The sequence below is a fragment of the Oxyura jamaicensis genome, chromosome 9, assembly GCF_011077185.1.
Source record: "Oxyura jamaicensis isolate SHBP4307 breed ruddy duck chromosome 9, BPBGC_Ojam_1.0, whole genome shotgun sequence".
In the NCBI taxonomy this organism is placed as follows: domain Eukaryota; kingdom Metazoa; phylum Chordata; class Aves; order Anseriformes; family Anatidae; genus Oxyura; species Oxyura jamaicensis.
In genome coordinates, this window is record NC_048901.1 from 2,881,144 (window position 1) to 2,903,474 (window position 22,331).

The window sequence follows — 22,331 nt, forward strand, 5'->3', positions numbered from 1 at the left end:
CTAACTGAACACGAGGTTTATTACTGTATGGACTTGATAATTAGTTTGTAATTTGGGCATAGGCATTTCATCCGGGCGGTTTTCTCGCGGCGAATAATTTGCCTTTTATTTGTTGAGGCTGGTTGTTGAGGCTGTTTTTTTTTTTTTTTTTTTGGTGAAAACAGAACTCCCATTCATGATGGGCACAGCAAATGTAGTAAAACATTATCATAGCTGGGATTTGTTGTACACTATGGATTTATGTCAAGAATGTTAATGATTTGTTTATGAATAAGTGAGCCTGTAGTATTGTGAAACAATATCTGGCAGGGCTGCTGAATGGACATTTTGAAAGCAGAGGATTCTTGAACTGAGTAAGCTGTAGATACTTGTATGTCTCAAGCTAGTCATAAGTAGGCTTACGGATTTTAAACAGAAGTGTTTATTTATCATTATGCATTATCATCATCTACCGCACTCATCTGCCATATGTATGGGCCACTCAGTAACATGCAAAGAGGCTGTCAAGTATTTTTAAGGATAGTTAATCTCCTTCTAGTAGGCTTTATTTTAAAAATTGCTGTTTTTTTTTTCCTTTTTCCTCAAAAAAAAAAAAAAAAAAAAAAAAGAAAAAAGAGGCCTTAAGCAGAGCAGTGTGATGTTTGCAGAGTTGCTGGAGATCAGGAATGTACAGCGGGTTTGCAGGGTCTCACTTGGGTGCAGCACCTGGGTTAGCAGAGGAAGCACCTGAATTTCCCGATGAAGTACGGGCTCCTGAGCCCAGAGCCCAGGGGCTCGAGTGCTGGGTGTGAACAGCCGGGCTGTTCTGTGGAGCGTGTCTAAGCTCTGCCCAAGAAATTATGGCATTTCTTGAAACGGCGTCTTGTACTTTTTAATGAGCTGGGCTATCGGCTCTGTATCACTGGATGGTTAAAATGGAGCGAGAATTGCTTTAGCATTAAAACTGTGCCTGGAGGACTTCTCGGAGAAATCGCTTGTGATTATTATCTGAATATAATACAGGAAGACAGCTTTGCTTCTTTGCTGTGCTTTTTTTCACATTGAGTGCAGTTTTGAGAGTTGAAAGGTACACTTGGAAAGCAGTGTTCAAAGGGGAACGGCTTTGGGAGACTTGCAGTACTCTCTCCCTTTGAACGTGGGTAGGGAAGAGAGGTAAGACACAATTTATTGAGATGCAACTTTTATAAAGGAATTGGATTTCCTCTAAATACGGTTTGATTGTGTGCCAAACGGAAAAGTGGCTGAGGCCAGAACACATCAGGCACTGAAATGGAGAAGGATCTCTTCCAAACCAAATGGGCTGGGGGAAAATGAGCCGAGCATCGCTGGCTCCTTCTGCTGTCTGTGCGTACGCACATCAAAATAAATGGGAAGATACCCTCCTCTGTGACAGCTGAGGATGATGAAGCAGCTGTGGTGGGCAGCCAGGCTGGCTGCAGCCTGACCCAGTACAGGCAGCGACTCCCAGGAGTGCTTTATAGGGCCAGGGGCAGGCGGCCGGAGCTGCTGATGTGCAACCGCTGAGATTTGTCCCCGCGTCCCGTGAGCGCAGTTTCTGCCATGGCGTGTTCATTGCTTGCGCTGCTTTCAGCACTGTCTCCCCTCCCTTCCCCGGAATCGTCTGGTCTGAGCTGGTAATTCAGCAAATAAGTAGCCTGCAAGCTTCGTTTTGCTCCCGTTCTCCAGTAGAGCAGTGCACAGGCAGGGAGGAGGGCATGGAGGGAGGCTGTGGGGGAGCCGATGCACTAATTGTTCTCCATATGGATGCTCGTGCCCTGTCCTCGCTCAGACCCACGCCGCACCATTAAGCACTATTAAATATTGGCAGCATAACAGTAAACTGCATTGTGATCTGTCTGCTGTGTAAGCAGAGAAGGCAATCCCAAATCTGCTTCGGGAACGGCTTTAATCCGTTGGGTTGGGAATATCAGTGCTAGTCACCAGAGCATGTTAATTTCTAACTGCAGTGGTGATAAAACATGAAAGTGGAAATGCTCATGTCATAGGGCAGGAGTTGGAACTAATCACCTTTCTGCAGATGCTACAGGGAAAATAGATTACAGCCACAGCCCTGTTTCATGTGCGGGTTGAAGCTGGTTCCCTGTGTATACAAGTGATGGAGCACTGCCTGGAATACCTTGGTCATCAGGTGATATCTAATCTTTATTTCTACAGATAATTATTTTTAAAATTCAGCGTTTAAGCACGTGTACTTGCTGTTTAGCTTTTTCATTGTGAAGCAGTCAAAAGCTGTTGCCGTTCCTTCTGGATAAGCGCTGCATGTGCTTGCCTGCCTTGAACAACAGAAAACTTTGTTAGTTTGTGTTTGTGCGGGGAGATGATGCAGCTCTTCAACCTCTGGTTTTCCCTGTTGTGCTCTTTGTAGTGTGGATGACACTGAGCTGCTTGTGATACCCAACCAGCCCTTAAAGATGTGAAAAAACAAAACTTGAAACATTTCTGTTATGGTGGTTGCTGGATTGCACCCAAGAGGGAACAGGCTTTGTCGAATGATCAAAGGTCCCCTGCTCTCATCAGCTGCTCTGAATGGAGCAGACAGATGTTTATCTATCTGATTGTCTTGTAAAACTGTAGATTTGCCTTGTGCAAATAGCTGTGCATGCAAAACTTTACTGATGTTGTTTCTGAGGCTTTTCTAATGTCATCTGAAAATCTGTTCCAGACAGAGAACCTGGGATCTGAAATGAAATAAAAATCAAACAAGGATACCTTCCACTCCTGAAATCTCCTAAGCTTCAAAATAGCATAGTTGGGTTAAAGGTCAGTACATTGGAGGGGAACTGGTGGTGACTGAGTGATGTGGAGTTCAGGTGCCCTCTCAAAGTCTGTCACTGTGACTAACAGCTCACCCAGACTTTCCACTTCTGGGTTTTTCTGTTTCAAGATTTGCTTCTGGACTGAATTGACACAGATGTATTTGTTTATTTATTTATTTTGAATGACAGTGCTTTAGTAGTGGTGGTCTCCCCAGTAACCTTCCAACAGCACCTACGCTTCTACAGACTTCCCTTGAAATAATGGTAAAACTTGGAATGCAAGAAGCTCTGACATCTAGCTTGCAATCAGCCCTCAGGAAGAGAAATATCCGTCTCGAGCACTGGACTCTGACTCCTGCTGACTTTCCCAAGTGCAGACCAAAGGCAAAACCTTATTCTGTGCCTGTCTGAGGCGCTGAGTGCTGCATGCTCTTGAACAGCGTGTAGGCAGAGAAAGCCTTGTAGTGGGCAGTCTTGGGGACCTCGGCAGCCGCAATGAAGAACCAGTTGGCCGTGAGAGGTGATGAGGTCTTGCATAGCTGTTGCATTATTCTGTGTGCCACAGAGCTTATCTGACAAGCTCTGCATTGAGGTTCTCTTCTGTTGATGGCACTCCGTCAGAGGAGTTGGACCTCATGACACCAGCTGTGTTTGCTCTAAGCGCTGTATGAATTATCTTTCCTTTCCAACGGAAGGCAACTGCAGCAGATGCTATGAGCTGGACAGTTACTCTTCCTACTCATGTTTGTGGAAGAGGCCAGGAGACTTGCTGGAGTCCCTTCAAAAGTCCCATGTGGATTCTTTGCAGAACTGGGGCTGACTCACACCGAAGCAGTGCTGAAGATTCACATTGAATCCCTGTGTGTGCATCCATCTGCATCGTATCTGCAGCCTATCTGATGACTGCAATATCAGTAAATGGCCAGAAGCAGCTTTATATATAATTTTTTATTATTATTATTTTGTTTTCTTTTCTCCAGATTGCCATCATTGACATCGCTTATCAGTTTGGCCCAGCGATTTTTTTTGAAGGAACTGTATGTCCATTATACATGCAAATAGCCTAGATAAGCACGGTTCCGAAGCAGGGCTGCGGCATGAAGAATCGCAAGTCTAAGAAAAAGTGGATTCTGTGATTGATAGCCCTTGGGCTTAGTGGTCAGAATGCAAATAAAAGCTGCAAATCTGAGCAGAGAGACATGCTATAAAAAGCATTATCACAAGTTAAGCTGTAGAAGACACATTGCTGCATGGCAATCTGCTGGATTTACTTTGGCAATTACTTATTTGTGGCAGTGGTGTTTGTGAAAATGGAATTTTTAGCGATCTTGTTATAATTATGGAGGACTGAGTATGTAAAGCTGCTCAAACATTTTACATCAGTTTGCTTTTTTCAGCCAAATACATGTCTTTTTTGATTAAAATAAATGTCTTGATTTTTTTTTTCTTTTTTCCCCAGAGGAATGACTAATTGGTACTCACAAGATTCAAAACTTCAATATTTTATCAGAGGCACCTAAATGCTTTCCCTCCCTTCTCTTTCAGGGTAAATAATTTAGATTTCAGATGCACTGAGTTTGATAAAAGCCACATTGTTAACATCTCCCATAGAATTACAGCTCTGTGCGTTTTGAGGGATGCTGGAATAACTGCATCAGTAATGCCTGGAAGTTAAATTGAATGGGGCAAGGGAAGAAGGCAGTAGGGAAATGCTGGGCAGGCAGTTCATTTATTTTAATTTTCCTGGTTCTTTCACATCTGTTTAACTAGCTGCCCAAGACACGTACGTTGGAGACTGGAAGCGTCTTGGGCATTCAGAATACTTCCATCGTCTCGTATTAGAGGGGCGTATGTTAAATCTGCATCTAGGGAAGCTCAGAGCTTTAAAAGCCCAGGCCCTTTTCCTTGGTTGTTGATTTCTGTATTATTTCCCACAATCCTGAAATGTGTTAAAGTTTTTGTGATAATTGGCAGGGTTTGCACCAGGAAACATTTAAAAAGGAAAATGAACCTCACTCATGCACACTCCCGCGTCTGCTGCAACTTCACTGCTCAAAGCTGAGCCCAAACTCTCAAAGTTGACTGGCTTTTTTGGGATGCAAAATAAAATTTAAGTTGTAAGGTGGCTGAGAAAGGATGGTGTTTAAGGTTGTAGGGGTGGGGTAAGGAAGGATGGGGATGTGCCGAGAAGAATGATTTTCCTATTCTGCTGATGTGCAGATGTTTTCTGCATGGAAAACTTGCCAGTCACTGCTGTGTCAGTCAAAACTTGGAGCAGATCAGGCAAAAGTGAGAGTTTACTTCCCAGAAAAAGAGGAATCTGTCTTCCCAATGTAAGAGGTTGAACGACAGCCCTTATGCAGGCCTGAGGTCTTACATCATGCCAGTCTTGCTGGAAGGGAACACTGGGATAGTTTTGAGCTCTTATGTTTAATGCAGCTAAACAACTTAATATTTCCATCAGTCAATGTGCTTCATTGCATTGGTGATGCTGAATTACAGGACTGGAAGAGCAACGCCTAGTTACTGCTGTAGTAACGCTACGTGTAGGTAAGTGTAGTAGCACGTGTAAAGCAGCAGCAAAAAGGGGTCTGGTGCAGTTCCTGTAGAACTTCGTATCTGTGTTGCCCTGGGTTTCTGTGGAGGCAGGGATGGTTTTTGCATGGCATATGGGATTCCTAAAGTCTGGGATTTAGCTGTGAATGAGTACGTGTTTCCAGAATGGAATTACTGGAGTTTGTTTAATCAATTGTGGATTCCTCCAGAGTGACGCTGCAGAGCCTGTGTGAGGAGCTAGCTCTGTTTAATTGGTCCCACATGCATTTGCAGATAGTATATTAACCATGCCCTGGGGGGATAAGGGCTTTTGGTTGAATCTCTTGGTGCCTATTTTATTTCTTTTCTGGAGTTTTTTGTTGTTGTTGTTGTTCTAAGAACTGCAGACATGTATATGAGTATAATCACTAGCATTTTGAAACTTAATACTCAGCAGAGGGTTTAGTTAGGCTTCTGCAAAAATATCTGAACTTCGACAATTAAAGAAGAAACCGAGGTTTTACAGGGAAGCTGGAATTTCTGAGTATCTCTGGATGTGGGTGCTTAAATTGGGAGACTCGGGAGCTTAATCTCCCTTCTCATCAAGCACTAAGGACTTGGCCTTTGAAAATCAGAAACGTGGAAACATCAGGAAACATTAATTACTCTTGGAAAACCTTGGAAACGCCATGCAGATCCAGCCTTCGCATCCGGAGCCCGTGGCTGTGAGAGGGCTGTCCTGCCTGTGGCTGCCGTCGGTCGGCACCAGGCAAGGGGAGCGCCGCTCTCAGCCACTTCACTTGAATCATTTTGTGCTGCAAAAAGCAGAGTAATTTTGCATCTGTCTGTTTTGGCTTAACTCAACCAGTAAGGTAGTTGCAGGAGAAACAGGAATGTAAATGAGCTGGTTTGCTTTCCTTTTGTAAAGGTTTCTTGGTGCAAATGCTGTCAATTATCCAACTCTAAACCTTTGCTGAATTAATGAGACGCTTTGTGGAAGGATATTTTTGATCATTTTCTGTAGACTCCCTTATTCCTGACATAGGCTCTGGTGCGCTGCTCTTATTCGTGGCTTTAAGAAGTGAGAAGACCTACCGTGTGAAATCTCCTGGGTTATGCATTTGTGCTACAGGGGGACCCAAGTTTTATCTATATTCTGCATCATCAACCCCAAAGGTTTGTATCACCGTGAATCCTTGTAGAGGTCCTACCTGATGAATAATTTGCTGATAGTAGGGAGAAAGGATTAATAGTGCAGAGATGAAAGGCCTGTGAGCGTAGGGCTGGCCAATGGAGACGTGTGTGTGTGATGGGACAGCAGCGCTGGCCAGACGTGGTTCCTCTGGAGCATGTCCTGATGGCACCTGTGGGGATGTGTGGAGAGATGAGAGGCTAAAGCCATCAAGCCTCTTCCTTTGTCTTCTGCAAGGCTTGGGGGGATGCACCCTGATAGAGGCTTTCCAGAAAGGAGGGTGACTTGCTGAAGGAGCAGGTCTGTTCACTTGGGGATGGCTTACATCCCTGGGAAGCAGGAGGACCCCTATTCTGAGACCTTCGGGAATGCCAGGCTTCAGTCTGGGGACTGTGTCAGACCCACCAAAGTCATTTCTCTAACACAGAATCAAAGAGTAACCAGGAGTCAGTGATAAAATGGGCAGCTTTAGAGAAGGGAGTAGATTACCATTGTATTATATCATTAGGATTGTATCACTGTCTCATAGCTGTAAATACAAGAATTAATAGACTTGTTACAAAAGTTCATTTGGTTCGTATTTATCCAAGAATTTTGGCAAGAATTTGGACTCTTTTTTCTGCACAGTGTTAGCAAACATGCACATACCTAGCAAATAAATCAGAGCAAATTCCCTGTTTGTAGCAGACACCTCTGTCATCCAGTCCTTAGCCCTGTCTCAGAAAGCGAGTCCCAGAAAGGCAAGAGGGAGATCAGTGAACTACAGAACTGCCTAACAAGTTATCGATTTATTGCAAAAAGTGAAGGAGAAGCGTGAAAGTGACTGAAATGCTGTTGTTGTTGTTGTTGTTTTTGAAAGAGCTGTGTTGGGGAATGCAGTGGCTGTCTGGCAGGTATTGTACAAGATGATCTCGCTCTGCCAGGCTCAGAGCGAGGAGAAAGAATGTTTTAAAGCATCCTCTGACACAGAAATGATTGGAAAGCCTCCAAGAGCAAATTGAAAAAGCAACAACAACCGCCTTCGTGCTGCAGGATTCCATTGTTCTAATATTGGGCCAACTATACCAAATAATACATCTACTGGAAACTCATGTTAGGGGAAAAATATGTTGGAAAGCAGCTAAGGGGTCAAGCTCAAAAATCGAAGTGAATGATCTTGACATATCTATGCCGCTGCATGTCCTATTTGTTCCTTCCTTTCTTGTCAGTTCCTATTTAATTTTATCCACTCTTTTGTTTCATTTTTTTTTTCCTTTAAAAACAAACAAACAAACTACAACAAACCAACGAAAAACAGTTCTAGTCTTCTCCTGGGCCTGTGTTCTGGTTCCCATTTGGGCTGAAAAGTGCAGGGGCTGATAAATACCTGGGTTTGCATGGAGAAATTCTGGCATACTGGTACTTCTGGAAATGTAATCTAGTTAAAAATCCAGGCTTGCATGTGGTCACGGTGCTCCTGGGGAGGTACTGCTGCTCTGGGGATGAGAAGATGAACAGCAGATAAAGAGGATGACTTTAATTTCCTTTAGTGCTGTGCATGGGGGCCGTGTTTCCCAGGCTGGTTTTCTTTGACTTCTGAATGTAGGAACACATTTCAAATCCATTTTACACTTATCAGTAAAACAATAAACTGTCAAAGCCCAAATCCAACTAGATGTAGGTAGTTGCACATCTTTGGTCCACATGCCTCATTTCCACTGAAATAATGGACTGGGAACTTAGGTACTTTAATGTAAAAAAAAAAAATCAAAAAAGCTATTGCAGTGCTATGGTTTCTTTTACCTCTTCCACTGACACTTCAAGGGTATCCAATTTTATTTTCCCGCTTGCCAGTGTTCTGAGATACTGACTCTCATTACTCCGGCGTGGATCTCTATAGTAGGACTTAAGTTTTTTGGCGTTTACAGCTAAACGGGGAGCGTGGTCGCTGAATATCCTAGGTATTCAGATTTGCTGAGGTCAGGGGGTTTAGTCTGGCTGAGCGTAGAGAGATGTTAGAGGATCAGTCATGAAATTCTCATCTGGCTCTGAAGTTCCCTGCAGTTTGGAGGGTGTTTGTATCTGGGACTGTGTTTTGTTTGGGCAGCGATCCTGCTGATCGGAATCGCATAAGCTTGGCAACAGGAAGGAGGAACCCAGCCAGAGCAAACTTAAAGTACACAGGGTCTGAGAACAAAACGTTTCACATGAATTAAATTGTGAGGAAACAGAAGTTCTTTAAACTTGTAAGAAAACAAGGCAATGTGAGCATCGTCACACATGCAGCTGGGTGATCAGGGGTATAGATAGGCAGTGCAAGATTTTTTTTTATTTTTAATGGAATCTTCATAGTTGTGGATTTTTTCAGGGCTTCGTTTTATCACAGCAGGAAGCAGAATATTCCCCAAGAAGCTGGTATTGCAGTGGGGTGGAATAACTCTCAGCGCTTGCATGCAGCAGCATCTTTGCTGAAAGGATTTTTAACACTTGGCTGAATTTGGCTTCCTCTGTACCATACCCTGCACCTGGCCTTGTGTCCTCATCCTGCTTTTCTATCTACAGCCCTACGTCCCTCTTCACTTCACCTACACAATTTTTCTGTATTTTATGGGTTCCTCCATGTGACCTTTAACCTTGACCTCCTTGTTGTGTTCACCGAATACAGGAGGGGCCCAGGAGAAGTCTGTGTGCCTGGCAGCAGGGCCTGCGTGATGCTGGCTACTGCTCTCCTGCCACTTCCCTCTCTCCAGTCTCATGCCTTGCTTGCTTTGATGCTGTCCTCTGCTTGGCGTCCTGTCACACAGGTTGGGGCACACCCCAGCAGCTGCAGATCACGTTTCCTGTGCCAAAGTGCTCCCTGCTGCCCCGTCCCTCCTCCAGGCTGCTTGGTGGGGTTGGTAGGACCAGGGAACACAAGCGGGGACGTGGTGGCTTGCAGTCTTTCAGTTTCTGGTGTGTGACCACGCAGGGTGTGAAGGTCTCTTTGTGACACGATGTTTGCCTGGTGCTTTGCCCCTGGACCCCTGGGAGATGCCGTGCCCTCGGTGTGGGCATGCTGACTCACATCATGGGCTGCCTGAGCTCCTGGGCTTCCATACTGAGTCCCAGGGTCCATGAAGGTGAGTCCATCGTATCCTCATGCCCACTGATGTTCCTCTGCCATTGAGATATGAATTCAGACACAATTATCTGTTCTTTAACCCAAATAGCATTTGTTATCTGAAAGGGATTGGATGGATTTGGTTTGATAGGCTGGCAAAATCCAGCTCTCCTAAGATGCTAGAAGGGATACATTCAAAATAACCAAATTTCTGGATTTAGATCAGTTCCAAACAGATTATCCAGGCCAGCTCTGCCTGAGTATAAAGACCTGCGACAGGATCTTGGATTTGTGCATGCCGATCAGTGCTGTGCTATAGAGCAGGCTGCTGATGGGATGATTTCTGACTTTGAAAAGCGCTTCCATCCCCTTTGTGGAGGGTTTTATTGTAGTGTTCAGTACAATGTTTATATGAACTGCTAGTACAGGATAAATAAATACTGCACAGTGAAGTTTAACGTGGGGAAGAGGAAAGAAGTATTTAAAGTGTATTTGTTTAACAAGAGATGGATCAGATTTGACATTTATCTGTACTGGATTGCATTTGCTTTAAATAAAACAAAGACTTGAGATGGGTAAGTTTTCATATGAACTGTATCTGAATTCTTATTTTCTTGCCGAAAATACAGAGCTTGGGGTGGGGTGTTCCTTGGGTCACAGCTCTGCTTGTGTCAGTGATGGGTTAAGCGTACTGCTAAAGGACGATTGTGTTTTCATCTCCTTTATCTATGAAAAAGATAGTGGAGTCTGTTGTACATACGGACTGGATACTTTGGTAGTCAAATTCCACTGAGAGAAGGGAAAAAGAGCATTTGGACTTACCAAAATTCTTTTGCAGTTCATTGCATGTGGCTTTGCCCTTGTTCCCTTAGGCTGCTGTTGCTGTGGGATGCTGTTGAACAGTTTGGGTTTCATGCCAGAACTAAATTAATTTCAAAGCTAGAGGAAGTGCTTGCACAAGGTAGTACATCATAGAGGTTATTTTTGACTCTTCCCAGTGACTGATCTTTTGCTATTGCTCTAATGTGGATTTCATCTAGCAGTTTTCTTGTAGGTGCTGTAGATTGAGTTTTGCTTCTCATTTTGGCATGTCCCTATTTCAGAGGCCTTTAACAAACGTTAACACCCTACCAGTCTGGGGTTTGCAATACTGTTCATTCAATGTGTGTCTTTGGCAAAAATTGGCAAAAGATAGCAAGTATCGCATTTCCAGATGAGCTGATGCAGCCAAATGTTGATTGTAACACTCATGTTAGGAGATAATGGGGGCTGAGGGCTGTGGGTCTGAAAACTTTGTTACACTCACCGTGTCACAACCCCTATAGCCTGTAAACTGAGTCCATGTTTGCTGCATTACAGGATTACAATGAGTTATGGTCCCATTTTTTGTGACTCATATATATAAATATATGCACATGCAACATATAATACTTTCTTAGTTGTATTTATTGAATTTGAGTTTGTTTTATTTCTGTCACCTGGTAGAAAATAAAAGGATCTACTAGCCCAGTCTTGGCTAGTGAGTACTCAATATTGTAAACAACAGTGGCTGTTTAGTTAGGACCTAAAAGTGAAGAGCTGTGCAGAAGCATTAAGCATTATTATTACAGACTGTCAGTACGTACTTCTCTCCTCAAAGACACATTTAATTATATAGTATCATAGTTCTCTCCAAGCCATTTGGCCTGGGTTGTGGAAAAGACCATATTTTTGCTGACAAATTAAACCAAAACACTGTTAATTTTTTTAACAGCAACAGAAATTAAGCTCAGACTAAATGCATAGTAACCTAAAATTTGCAAATTGATTGTTGTAAAATAGTTATTCTAGAGCTAAAACGTGAATGTTGAGTTGATAAAATATATTGAAACTCTTCAGAAGTAATTGATTCTTATGTTGAATTAACATGTAGCTAGGAGAGTTAGTGATAATGAAATTTTCACTGCAATACAGAGCACTTACCAAGGAGGAGAGAATCTTTTGTACCTCTGTAGTGACAATCATGGCCTGCTAAGGGTTTGGGTTACCAGTTGTACACTGTCCCATATTCTTCTATAGGGGAAAACGATGCAATTAGAACTGGTAACGAAGCAAACCAAAATGATGGAACTTGAATAGCTGAATAAGCAAAACCATGGTTTGTATTAAGATACATTTTCAATGTTAGTAGGGTCTTTACTTAAATTTCACACTGAATGGTTTTAGGTTCAGCAAGTAGGAAAAATACAATGCTAATTACAGCTCTGATCCTTTCTTTGGCAATTCAGCTATTTTGTTTGCTCAAAGAATTTCAAAACTTGCTGCCAGTTTCCTATTGCTACGTTGCTCCTCACATTTCTTTTGAACATAAAGTCTGTATCAGTAGCACCATCTAAATGGATAAAGGATGAATGATGGGCACTTGTGAGCTGCAATATTCGTGCCAGTTAAGAGTCTCTTCTTTTGATGTTCAGTTTAAGAGCTACCAAGTGAAGCTAGTGGTTCTGGCACATAAAACGTGAATGCTATCATGTTCTCGGAACCATTATTTACTGATTTGCCAAAGTCATGCTTTTCAAGAACTTTGTGAACTTAAAACACTTTAAAGAAATATTTTGGGTTCACAGCAGTGGAGAGCTAATGCTTTTTACTCAAAAAATACATTGGCTACTGTTATATGTCAGCATTTGCCAACAGTTTCCGGAGGAGATGCCAGTTTGGAGTGGAAACTAAGAAATGGGTTCAGCGAAGCACTTTATCCTGTTCTTGGCTTAAAGCACATGAATAAAACCATTGACTATCCACATGTGCTTTACTGGGACTGCTCACATAGTGAAAGTTAGACACGTGTTCAAATAACTAGCTTATTTGGGGTCTCACTGCATGATGTCTTGCTGGCAGAGTCTTGATTTTCTTATGGCAACCAAAGTATGACCTGTGCACAGGGAGTACAGCATTGTCTGCACCAGCCACACAGTCCAAAGCAAAAGGATATTTCTGTGTCCACCCCCAGTCGGTCCTGCATTTCTCTGGCAACTAGTTATCTATCTGCTGCCAATTGTGCTCCAGTGTTTCTGGCATTCAACCACTCCAACTTGCTGCTCATGCAAGCATTGAATTGCCTTTGTAAGGTGGAGAGTAGGCTTTTCCTTGTTTAAGACTGTATATGTGGCTGTTAAAACATGAAAAAAAAAAAAAAAAAGTAGTTTATTGTCATATATTTCCTCATTTTGGTCAAATTTTGCCCTCTACAACATTGTTGGTAGTCCCACTGAAATTGATAGAGATGCTAGCAGAGGAGAGGCACAATACCAAAAAACAGCTCAATGCTCTCGAGCCAAATGGAGGTTTTTCATCTGCTGAATATCTAATGGAAGCAGTGTTCTTTATTTAAGAACCCCTGTAAACAGCTCATCAATGCAAATGCAGCTCTTCTAGCATGCAGGGAGGGAGAAAAGTGCCGTGGTGCTCCTGAGGGCCGGTCCCAGGCCGGGGTCATCCCAGCCCTCACAACCAGCCTCCAGCACGCTCTCCTTTCTACATATTTTCTCCAGAAATACTATTTCTGCAGCAAGTTAGCTGATCTAGAGCCTGTATATAAGACCAGTACAAGCTATTGTAGGAGACAGCAGTTACTTGATGGGCCCAGCGGGCCTGGTAGGCCCAGTGCTGTGGCTGGTAATCAGCAGTGCTCCATCAAACCCAGGATCTCGACTGAGCTGGCTTTATGCTCCTCGGGGCTGGCAAGCTGTTGTCTGGCCTCTGCTAACAGCTTCGCCAGAGAAGCCTAGGAAACTCCAAACAAAAGGCTGCTAATCGGAACTGAAAGGTGAAATGAAATAGGTTCTCTCCATGAGTTCAGTAATCCTGGCTGGCAAAGAGCACTGTTATCTTCAGAAACATGTGTCAAAGAATATTCTTCAATGTATAATCATCTTAAACAGAATGCTTTTTTTTTTTTTTTTTTGCTGGAGATGTGTTTGGGAGAATGAATGGGATAACACGTAATATGAGCCAGATGAAAAATAGTATGAGTAGATTTTTCACTGGAATGGAAACTTGAACGCTTGCGTAAACTGCACAGAGGCTCTGAAGTATTATTGTAACAGGCTGTACCTTCATGCGTGAGGTAGGAAAGCAAGTATTATTTTCACAGGCTGTTAGTGTTCATGCCCTGAATATGCTTACAAGAGTGTTGAAAAAGATGTAGATCTAGGATCATAACAATTATTAGATACAGACACTGATGAGGTAAGGATTAAATTGTTTTAGAAGTATATTGTTTTAACAGGCTTTCAGTTAGCTAATGATAAAGTATTTATTAATTACATAGGAAGTTTATTTCCAAGAAACTCTCGTGAATTTTCAATGGAAAACGTGAATCCACAAAAATCTGTATGAAAACATCATAAAATCCAAATGGTTGGATTCATCCCTTGTGTATAAATAAAATATTTAATAAGCACTCTCCTCACCTAAAGCACGGGATTGAAAAGCAAGGACCAGAGTTAAATTTCTAGCTCTGATAGAGCCTTCTTGTATGGTTCTGGGAAATCACTTAGCAACTCTTTTTCTGCAGACCAGACCCCGTACTGTTCCTCTGCCTTACAGAGGGGAAGGGGAGGCAGAGGAAAGGAGTGGTTGCAAAACAAATTACGAATCTCCCGTCAAAAGTCAGAGCATACTGTTTAGTTTTGATTAATAATAATAATAATAATAAAATCTGGAGACATTGCACATACGTCTAATAATTGCTGATTTATAAGAGTCAGGTTATGAAGCTTTAACAAATGCATGCTACAGACAGAACTGTAGTATATTTCTAGCTGGAATATGACATTAATTTGTTTCGTATCTGCGTTGTTTACCCTTTAGATACATTTTAGCAAGCAAAAATATTTAGTTTCTCAAATCAAGATCAGTTCAAAGAAACATCTAAAAATTGAAAAAAATCTCTGACTCTTCTGATTCTCCAGAATTGATTTAGATATTTTTCATGGATTGGCTTTCTTCGCTTAAGCAATTACTGAGAAACTTTTAATTCAACAGTGTTAATGTTCACTTGGCTAGTTCCTCTTCCAAGTCTGGGAAATTTTCTTGTTTGTTGTAGCAAGTGGCAAGTTTTTAATGACATCCATTTGTTATGTACTCATAGTGGCATTTACATTGGAGACTACGGGAACAACTGCTTACAAAGCAGGATGATTTAAAATTCATAGGCTAAAGGCAAACTGATGAGGCATTCAGCTTGGCAGGAACGGTAACTTCTTCTGGCCTCAATAGGATGACATTTAGGTACAGATGATAGAAAACAAGAAAGGTTGAAACAGTAGTTCTTTGAATGGTCTTTGATCACCTGTTCTTTCCTTCGTATTGTCATTAGTAGTGGAACTGGGTTTAAGAGCAGTTTTTATAATGTGCCTGGGAGTGATTAGAGGTTGAATATAGACCTTTTTTGGGACATATATAGATATTCATGTTAATTTGGAAAATTTGGAAATGTTTTCTCTGCTCAAAATGGCTAAATCATCTAATGTGTGTGTATATCCTTTTAATTAAAAACAGTCTCCACACTGCTAATAATAATAACAGGTATTCACTTTCTTAAGTTATAAAGCTTCTTCACTCTCCCCATGGAAACTTCCAAGGCATTGAGTAGCAAGCAAAACATGCAGACAGGTCCAACTATTATCTCTCATTTTTTCTGCACCAGAACGCAATATAATCGCTTTTGTTTCTCTGTTCAGCACTTTCAGACCATGTTAAAGACCAAGTTGAATGTCCTAACTCTTCGGAAGGAGCCTCTCCCGACAGTGATCTTCCACGAACCAGAAGCCATTGAGCTGTGTACCACAACGCCCCTCATGAAGACCCGGACTCACACTGGATGCAAGGTACTTGCAAGCAAAAACTTAAGGAACAAAGACCACCGTGGAATTGTCCCATATACGTAAAAGGAATCTAAAGAGCCCAAAGTAACCAACGTGGTCATTGTTCTGGAAACCCCATTAACTACCAATATTACCATAAATCAAAAATGTCATTAGGGGGTTTCTGAAAAATTCTGGGCTTCAGTGAAAAATGTGGTTGAGGTGTGCGGCACAACACAAATAGAGAATTCTTGACAGTCTCCCAGGAACGTTACTTGCTGTAAACACAGCAGTTGCTATCTGTAAGTGCTAGTGCTGAGATGGGAGATGAAGAGCCACGTGCTGTGTACTTGCATTTAGCAAGTTGTACTATCAGAGGTATAAAACTACTGAAATAGGATTGCAGGTTAAAACTCAAGGTTGGTTATAAAAAAAGTTGGGGAGCTGTTACATCATCATTTGGTTAAGAAAGAACATGAATTTGCCTACTTATATCAAAGCAGTTTCTGAAAAAGCTCTGCTGCTTTAAAGTTTAATGGCTTAAGAGCTCCGAGTGCATTCTTCTGTGGAAAGAAACCATATAAAAAAAAGCAAACAAATCTACTCTGTGTGTATCTTGTGTTGGAGCTGTCTAGTGTCATGGCAGAGCTTGCCTTGCCTCACACACAGGCAGCCTGAGCCAGGTCACAGTTTGGCCTGTGCTGGCCTTTGGGGCTCAGCAGCCAAGTCTACTCTGCCTGCCTCAGGTATTGGTTGTGTGGAGAACCCACATACCCTTAAGGGTCTCCAAAAACAGAGAGAACTGGGTTTGAGCCTCCTCTGCTCTGTAAAGCATCAGCTGTAGAAGAGCCATTCCCTGATGCTGCAAGTGCCAGGTAAGGTCCAAAGTGCAAGTAAATGTCACAACGCTCTGTCCTGTGTGTATGTGTGCACGCATACACGGGCACTCCTCCTGAGCAGTCATCTTGTTGGAGGATCTGATGGGACTGCAGTGGGGTTGAAACAAGTTGCTTCCTGGTGAAATCCCCTGCTTTTCTTAGCATCCTATGCACATGGCATGGGCTGTGGGTGTGTCATAAAGGGCTGTGCCCTGACACCTCCAGGTCTGGCACTTCCTCAGCAAAGTTTCTTGTTGGGAAGCATTATTTTTGTTTGACTTTTTGCCTGCCATGATAGCTGAGAAACAAGACTTTTGCCGGGTATTGAAGCAGCTCTGCCCAATGCTGATGTGGTGGAACACAGGGCAAGTAACCCTAATGTGCTTTGTATGGTAGCACGTAGCATCTGCTCTTCCGTGCTGATGTCTTTTGTCCTTTATGTTGACATCTAATGAATTTTTAGAGAATATTAGCTATCATAAAAACGTTTCACAAAGTATCTGGTTTTCACCCCTAGTGAGAGAGAGTTCAAACATAATAACGCTTTCTGAAATCAGTTTACCTCTGTGAGTGTGTGCAGAATTTAAATGAGCCCTTTTATTTAACCTATAGTCCTTGAACTGAAAAGACGGATTGCAGAGAGATGTTGAACCACTCAGTGAGGAAAATCTCACTCTATATTTAGAGGTCTTTTTTTATTTATTCATTTATTTTTCATGCAATATATCATAGTTGTGGTGACTAGGGAACATCTGCTGCCACAATGTTCCCCTTTTCCTGCCTGTACCAGTTCTGCTTTCTTTCCTTCCCCCAGTAGCCAGTCAGTAGCCACTGACCTCCCGTCAGTGCCAGAGCATTACAGGGATGGTTTTGGGAACATGGCCAGCCTCATTTTATCAGTTCAACAATTGTGAGTTCCAGTACTTTGCTTGGGAAGATGATTCCACATGTATGTTGTTCCTATGGCTAAGAAATCCTTTGTAGTTGTTAACTAAAGTGCTCCAATTTTACCCAGTCTCTCTAGTCACAATCTTTTATTTTTTTTCCCCCTGACTAAATTTATTCTTCTCTAAGGGAGCTTACATCCTCCAGCTATTTCTAGGTAATTAGCCTTTCTCTCCTCTTTCCCCTCTGATTATTAGTTTCTTGCTGAGTGAAGCGATAATAGTGTTGCCATAACAAAGCCAATATTTTATAACATGAGTTTTCGCTCTATGGGGTCCGATGCATCACTGTTATTCCAGGCATCAGTGGGGGAGATGCTGGGGTGTTGCTGGTACCACTGAGCCTCCACGGTTTGGAGACATAAGCTTTTCAGGCTAGGGTGAAGTACCGAGATTTTACTTTCTTTCATGAGTCATACTCTTTTGATCCTTAATCGTTTTACTCCTCTTGACTGAAATTCCTCCAATTTTTCTGTGTAATCCCATTAATGAGATAGCATCATTCTTCTGACAGAGGCTTCAGACATCTCATTTTATTGCACTGTTTTAACATAAGCCTCAGCTGGCACCATCATGTTATGGGAACTTGACACATGCAATTGCTTTGCTGTTCAGAGGTCTGGGCATTGGTTTTCTTATGTGATTGCTCTCTTCCTTGTCCTTTCATCACAAGGCAAGCTTCTCTTTTTCTTTCATTCAGCATTAGCTGCTGAATCCCAAAGAAACAAAACTTCTCTGCTGAGATCCAATCTCATGCTGTAATTGAATGCGATGGTTTTAAGAATAGCAGAGAAATGTCTTGCTTTAACTAACTTGCAGAACCCCCACAAAATCTGGAAAGTTAAATAAATGAAAAAAATGCTTCCCATTTCTCCACAGTTCCAGATCTGATGCAACTTCACTGCCATTGTGTTTCCTGAAATATATTTTTAACTTACAGCAGAAGGCTTCAGACTCATTCCTCCCATCACTGCACGACCACACCTGCCGGCCTGGGCTGGCTGCACTGTCGCCATTCCCACCGTGCCAGACTTGGCGTCATTTCACTGAACAGGAGAGAGCAGACGCTGTTTGCACTGATTTGCAGCACAGGGCTGTATGTTCACATGTTTCAGAGCTTGTGATGCTGGTTGCTCACTAAGGTAGCAGTTGACTCGAAGGCTGCAGATCCCAGGGGGCATCTTCTTGCCCTCCTTCACCTCCATTCCACACCAGCTGTGTTTGCAAATGGGCAGTGACAGACCCACACCCTGGGGTTGCACCGTCACAGTCCCACTCAGCAGGGTTTCTGGGCTCAATAAAGCATTCAGACCCTTGTGAAGGAGGTCATTTGCTTTTGTTTGAGCCATGGTGTATGTTAGGTGGGAGGCAGGTCTTGGGCCCTGGAGGAATCCCAGCCATGGCTGAGTCCCCACGTGCTGCCTGCTTCTTCCCTACAACGGATGTGGGGTTTGTGCTGGAGCACCAAGCATCACTGGCGGTAGCTGGCCTGAAGAATAAAAAATCCCAACTGGCTTACTGTAAACCTGTAAATAGCAAGTCTCAGCTTAAGCTAAACCACCTTGTGCTTCAGAAGGACACAGAACAGTAAGAACAAATCTTCTATTCTTCCCAGCTGAACCACATTTTCAATCATGGGCTCCTAATTTGCTGTTATTTAAATTGAGCATGTTTGTGTATGCAGGCATGAGTGCCATTTAGATTCATTTAAAAATGCGTCTGTCCTTGTTCAGATCCTGAAGATTTTGATTTGACTGTGTTTGTCTGACTTGTAGGTCTTTCATGTCAAATGTGGTGCGCTCTTGTGTTGCAGCTGGAAACTTCCTCTTGCCTTATCACAGCACTAAGTACTGCCAGATGGAAACCGAAAATCTGGAACACCTCCAGAAAATAAGTCCTTGTCTGCTCAGAAATGTGTGCTTTCTCTGTGACTTTTAACAGATTTTGTTTAAGTTCTGTGTGTTTTATTCTTCCTTAATGTCCTCATTGGCTTACGCTGATTCTAATGCTTCATGATTTCTGTCCCTTTCAGCTATGGTGCTGGTGTGAAGGGAACTGCCTGAATGACTCCCTCTCTATTGCTGTAGCTTTTCCAGGCACTGCTGTATTAATGCAAAGGGATGGAGGTTAAAAAGGGTGCCTCTGATTTTTCAAGTGGTGTCATAGGTTTAGCTTTTTTTTTTTTTTTTTTTTTTTTTTTTAATATTGGAAGACTCTTCAAAGTGAAGTCAGTGCTGAATAATCAGTAGCTAGCTGTAATCCACCTGGATAATGTGATCTTACTCCTTCAGTTCCCACCAGTGGATAAGCTTTTCTCAGCAGCATGAGAGGCTGAGATGAGAGAAACAAAAACAGTGCAAATAATTACATTCTGAGGAGGATGCTTTTATTAAATGGCAAAACATATATTGATTATGTGGTGTTTACAGGCACGATACACGTTGCTTGCCTGTCTTATTGCATTCAGTTGTTAAGGTTATTTATTCAGGCTTTGTGGAAGGTATGATGTTGAAATTTCTATGGTGGTATATCTTAGTTTCAGATTGCTGAACAAGATATAGTCAATTTGCATACATCGCATTACAGCAATACTGGTGTTTTAAAATCAAATCTTGTACATACTGATAGTCTTTTTTTTTTTTTTTTAACAAAAAAGCTAAGGATTAATATCAATAAATGGAATTTGGTCTTTTTGTATAGCTGAATCATTTGGCTTACAAGGAAAAAAAAAAAAAGAAAATGGTTCCCATGCTAAACTTGCTGCAGGCTCGTGACTGCAGTGGGTTTTATCCCATGTGTGTGCAAGAGGAAGGGGTCGTGGCCCATAGCTGGGCTTCCCTGGTGCAGCTGTGGGGCCAGCAGCTAGCGCCACGCAGCATCTCTGCATTCCAGCTGCTGTACTCCAGCCCATTTTGCTCCCTTCTGCCTCTCTGCCTTTCACCCATTTTTGTTGTTGTCCCAGAAGTAACTTCCACCTTTAGAGACAAATGGACGCTGCTAATAAATCTCTGCATGTGAAACTGCCCCAGATGGTATGAGCAATGGCATTTACACCAGAGTAGCAGAGTATGTAGTCTGAGGTAAAAGCTCATAATGAGTTTGTGGGATGAATAGAAAGTGATATTGATAGTGATCTGATTATGTTCCATAGAAATACGATGTTTTTCATTGGAATAATTATTTAAATAAATAAAACTTTATCTTAAAATTGCCCTAGGCTTGACTCTGATTCTTTGTGTGAGAGAGTCATTTAGGAATAACGTCTGCTCAGATATTGTTGCCTATTTTTGATTTTTCTGCCTTGTTAATTTTGATTGCAAAGGCCTTGCAGCAGGGCTGTCTCTTACCATATTGTTGTAAAATAACCCAGTTCTACTCTACCCCAAATGCCTCCACAGCAAGTTTATTAATGCTGTTGCCTCTTTTTATTAGTTGTGCAGTTTTAAAACTTAAATACTTTTTTTTTGTTTGTTTCCTTTAGATCAATTTCTTAAGGCATTTTGTCCAGCATTTCTGTCCTGTGTCCTGTCCTAGTCAGCACAGCCATGCATCACTGCTCTCAATTTCAGAGCCAGCTGGTCCATCCCAGTGTGCTCCCCATCTCCTGGGCCTGGAGCCCCCTCAGCATCTGGAAAACACCCCAATTGTTGAAGCATCCTCCGAAGCATCCAACCTTGTGCCTTTTCCTCTTCTTTGCATCCCAAACCCCAAATTTTTGCTCCGGCTAGCCGAAGCGTAGGTGGCTGGCTCCCCTCTGCTGTGCTGTTAGTGAGTGTAGGCTGTGGTTTGTGCCTTGATAATGAACCAGTCAAAATTAACACAAACATTGTGTCTCATTTCCATACCCAGAAACCAAGGTGTTCCTTATTGCTCATACCAACATATTGGCTCAAAAAGGTTGAAAATGTGCCTGAAGACTTCCTGAGATGGGGAAATCCAGAATATATAAATTGATGGCTAATGATCTAGTGTTTTATTTAGATTTCCATTGAGGATTTAAATACCTTGCTCCTCTTAAACATTTATTGCTGTTTTGACTAGTCAGATCATAGCTGGCTGGAAGCTGCACGTACTCTTAAAACCACCTCAGTTTATCCTAATAAAGCTTAATAAAAATGGTTCTCTTTGCAGCTATCGCATGGTCAGGAATTACTGCCTTGAGTGCAGCTTTACCCAGCTGTAAATACAAGTCCAGCTAGCTGGCTGGTCTTCATTACCATTTTGTAAGCCTGTAACATTAAGATGGCCATTAACTTAAATAAAGATACAGATTAAACAAGTGAAACAAGCTAAACCATACCATCACTCCTGAGTGTACTGTTTTCCAACATATTTAATGTGAATGTGAAGCACATAGCTTATTTTTGTCTTGGTTCATTAGAGGCCTTCTGTTATTATCCTTAAGCATCACATATTTTGTACCATGAAGAGAGCATTTTTTCTATTAGCCCATCTTGTTTTTCCACTTCTGCCCCTCATCAAATGAGGTAACAGGATGCATGTGAACTCTTGCATGGGGCAGATGTTAATAGGCTCAGTATCTCTAGATATAGTGCTCACTGGTGAGAGATTAAGAGTCTTTAATGATGTGATTTCCAAAAGTGGAGTTCATCAAATAAATTAACGCTCCAAAAGGAAGTTATATGAAGATGAAGTATTTTATTTACTTTTTCTTCATGTAGTGTTGCAGACATGGAAAAGAACAAAAACCAAAAAATCAATACTGAAGCTAGGGAAGAGTAAAGTGCTTGCAGAAGCCTTTCACGTGACTGTATCCCAGAGTGCTTCACAACAATTTGGCCAAGTCCTGTTCCAATACTAGAAACAGAGAGTTGAATGTGGTCCTTTCTTTGTCAATGCATGACCAAATGGCTGGGTCCTCTCCTGCACCTATGAAGTTAACAGGGGCTTTTGCTCCAGTGGGAGCATGATGGGGTGCCCTGCAGGACGGCGCAATCTTCACACAGCACGTGCTCCATGATGTCTGGCACTGGCTGCTCTCAGATCCTCCCTGAAGCTCAACACTCTTGCATATTTTATTTATTTCATGCACGGAAAGCCCATTTACATCAGTGAG

The 22,331-nt window shown here is 42.2% G+C and overlaps 1 protein-coding gene across 1 annotated transcript in view; it reads left to right on the forward strand.

Annotated features, from left to right (window-relative positions):
- Positions 1-22,331, forward strand: part of PID1 (phosphotyrosine interaction domain containing 1) — an 84,692-nt gene that overhangs the window by 16,193 nt on the left and 46,168 nt on the right. Inside the window, exon 2 of the mRNA XM_035335265.1 lies at positions 15,310-15,456. Within this exon, the coding sequence (XP_035191156.1) occupies positions 15,310-15,456 (147 nt within the window). The remainder of the gene's footprint in view (positions 1-15,309; positions 15,457-22,331) is intronic.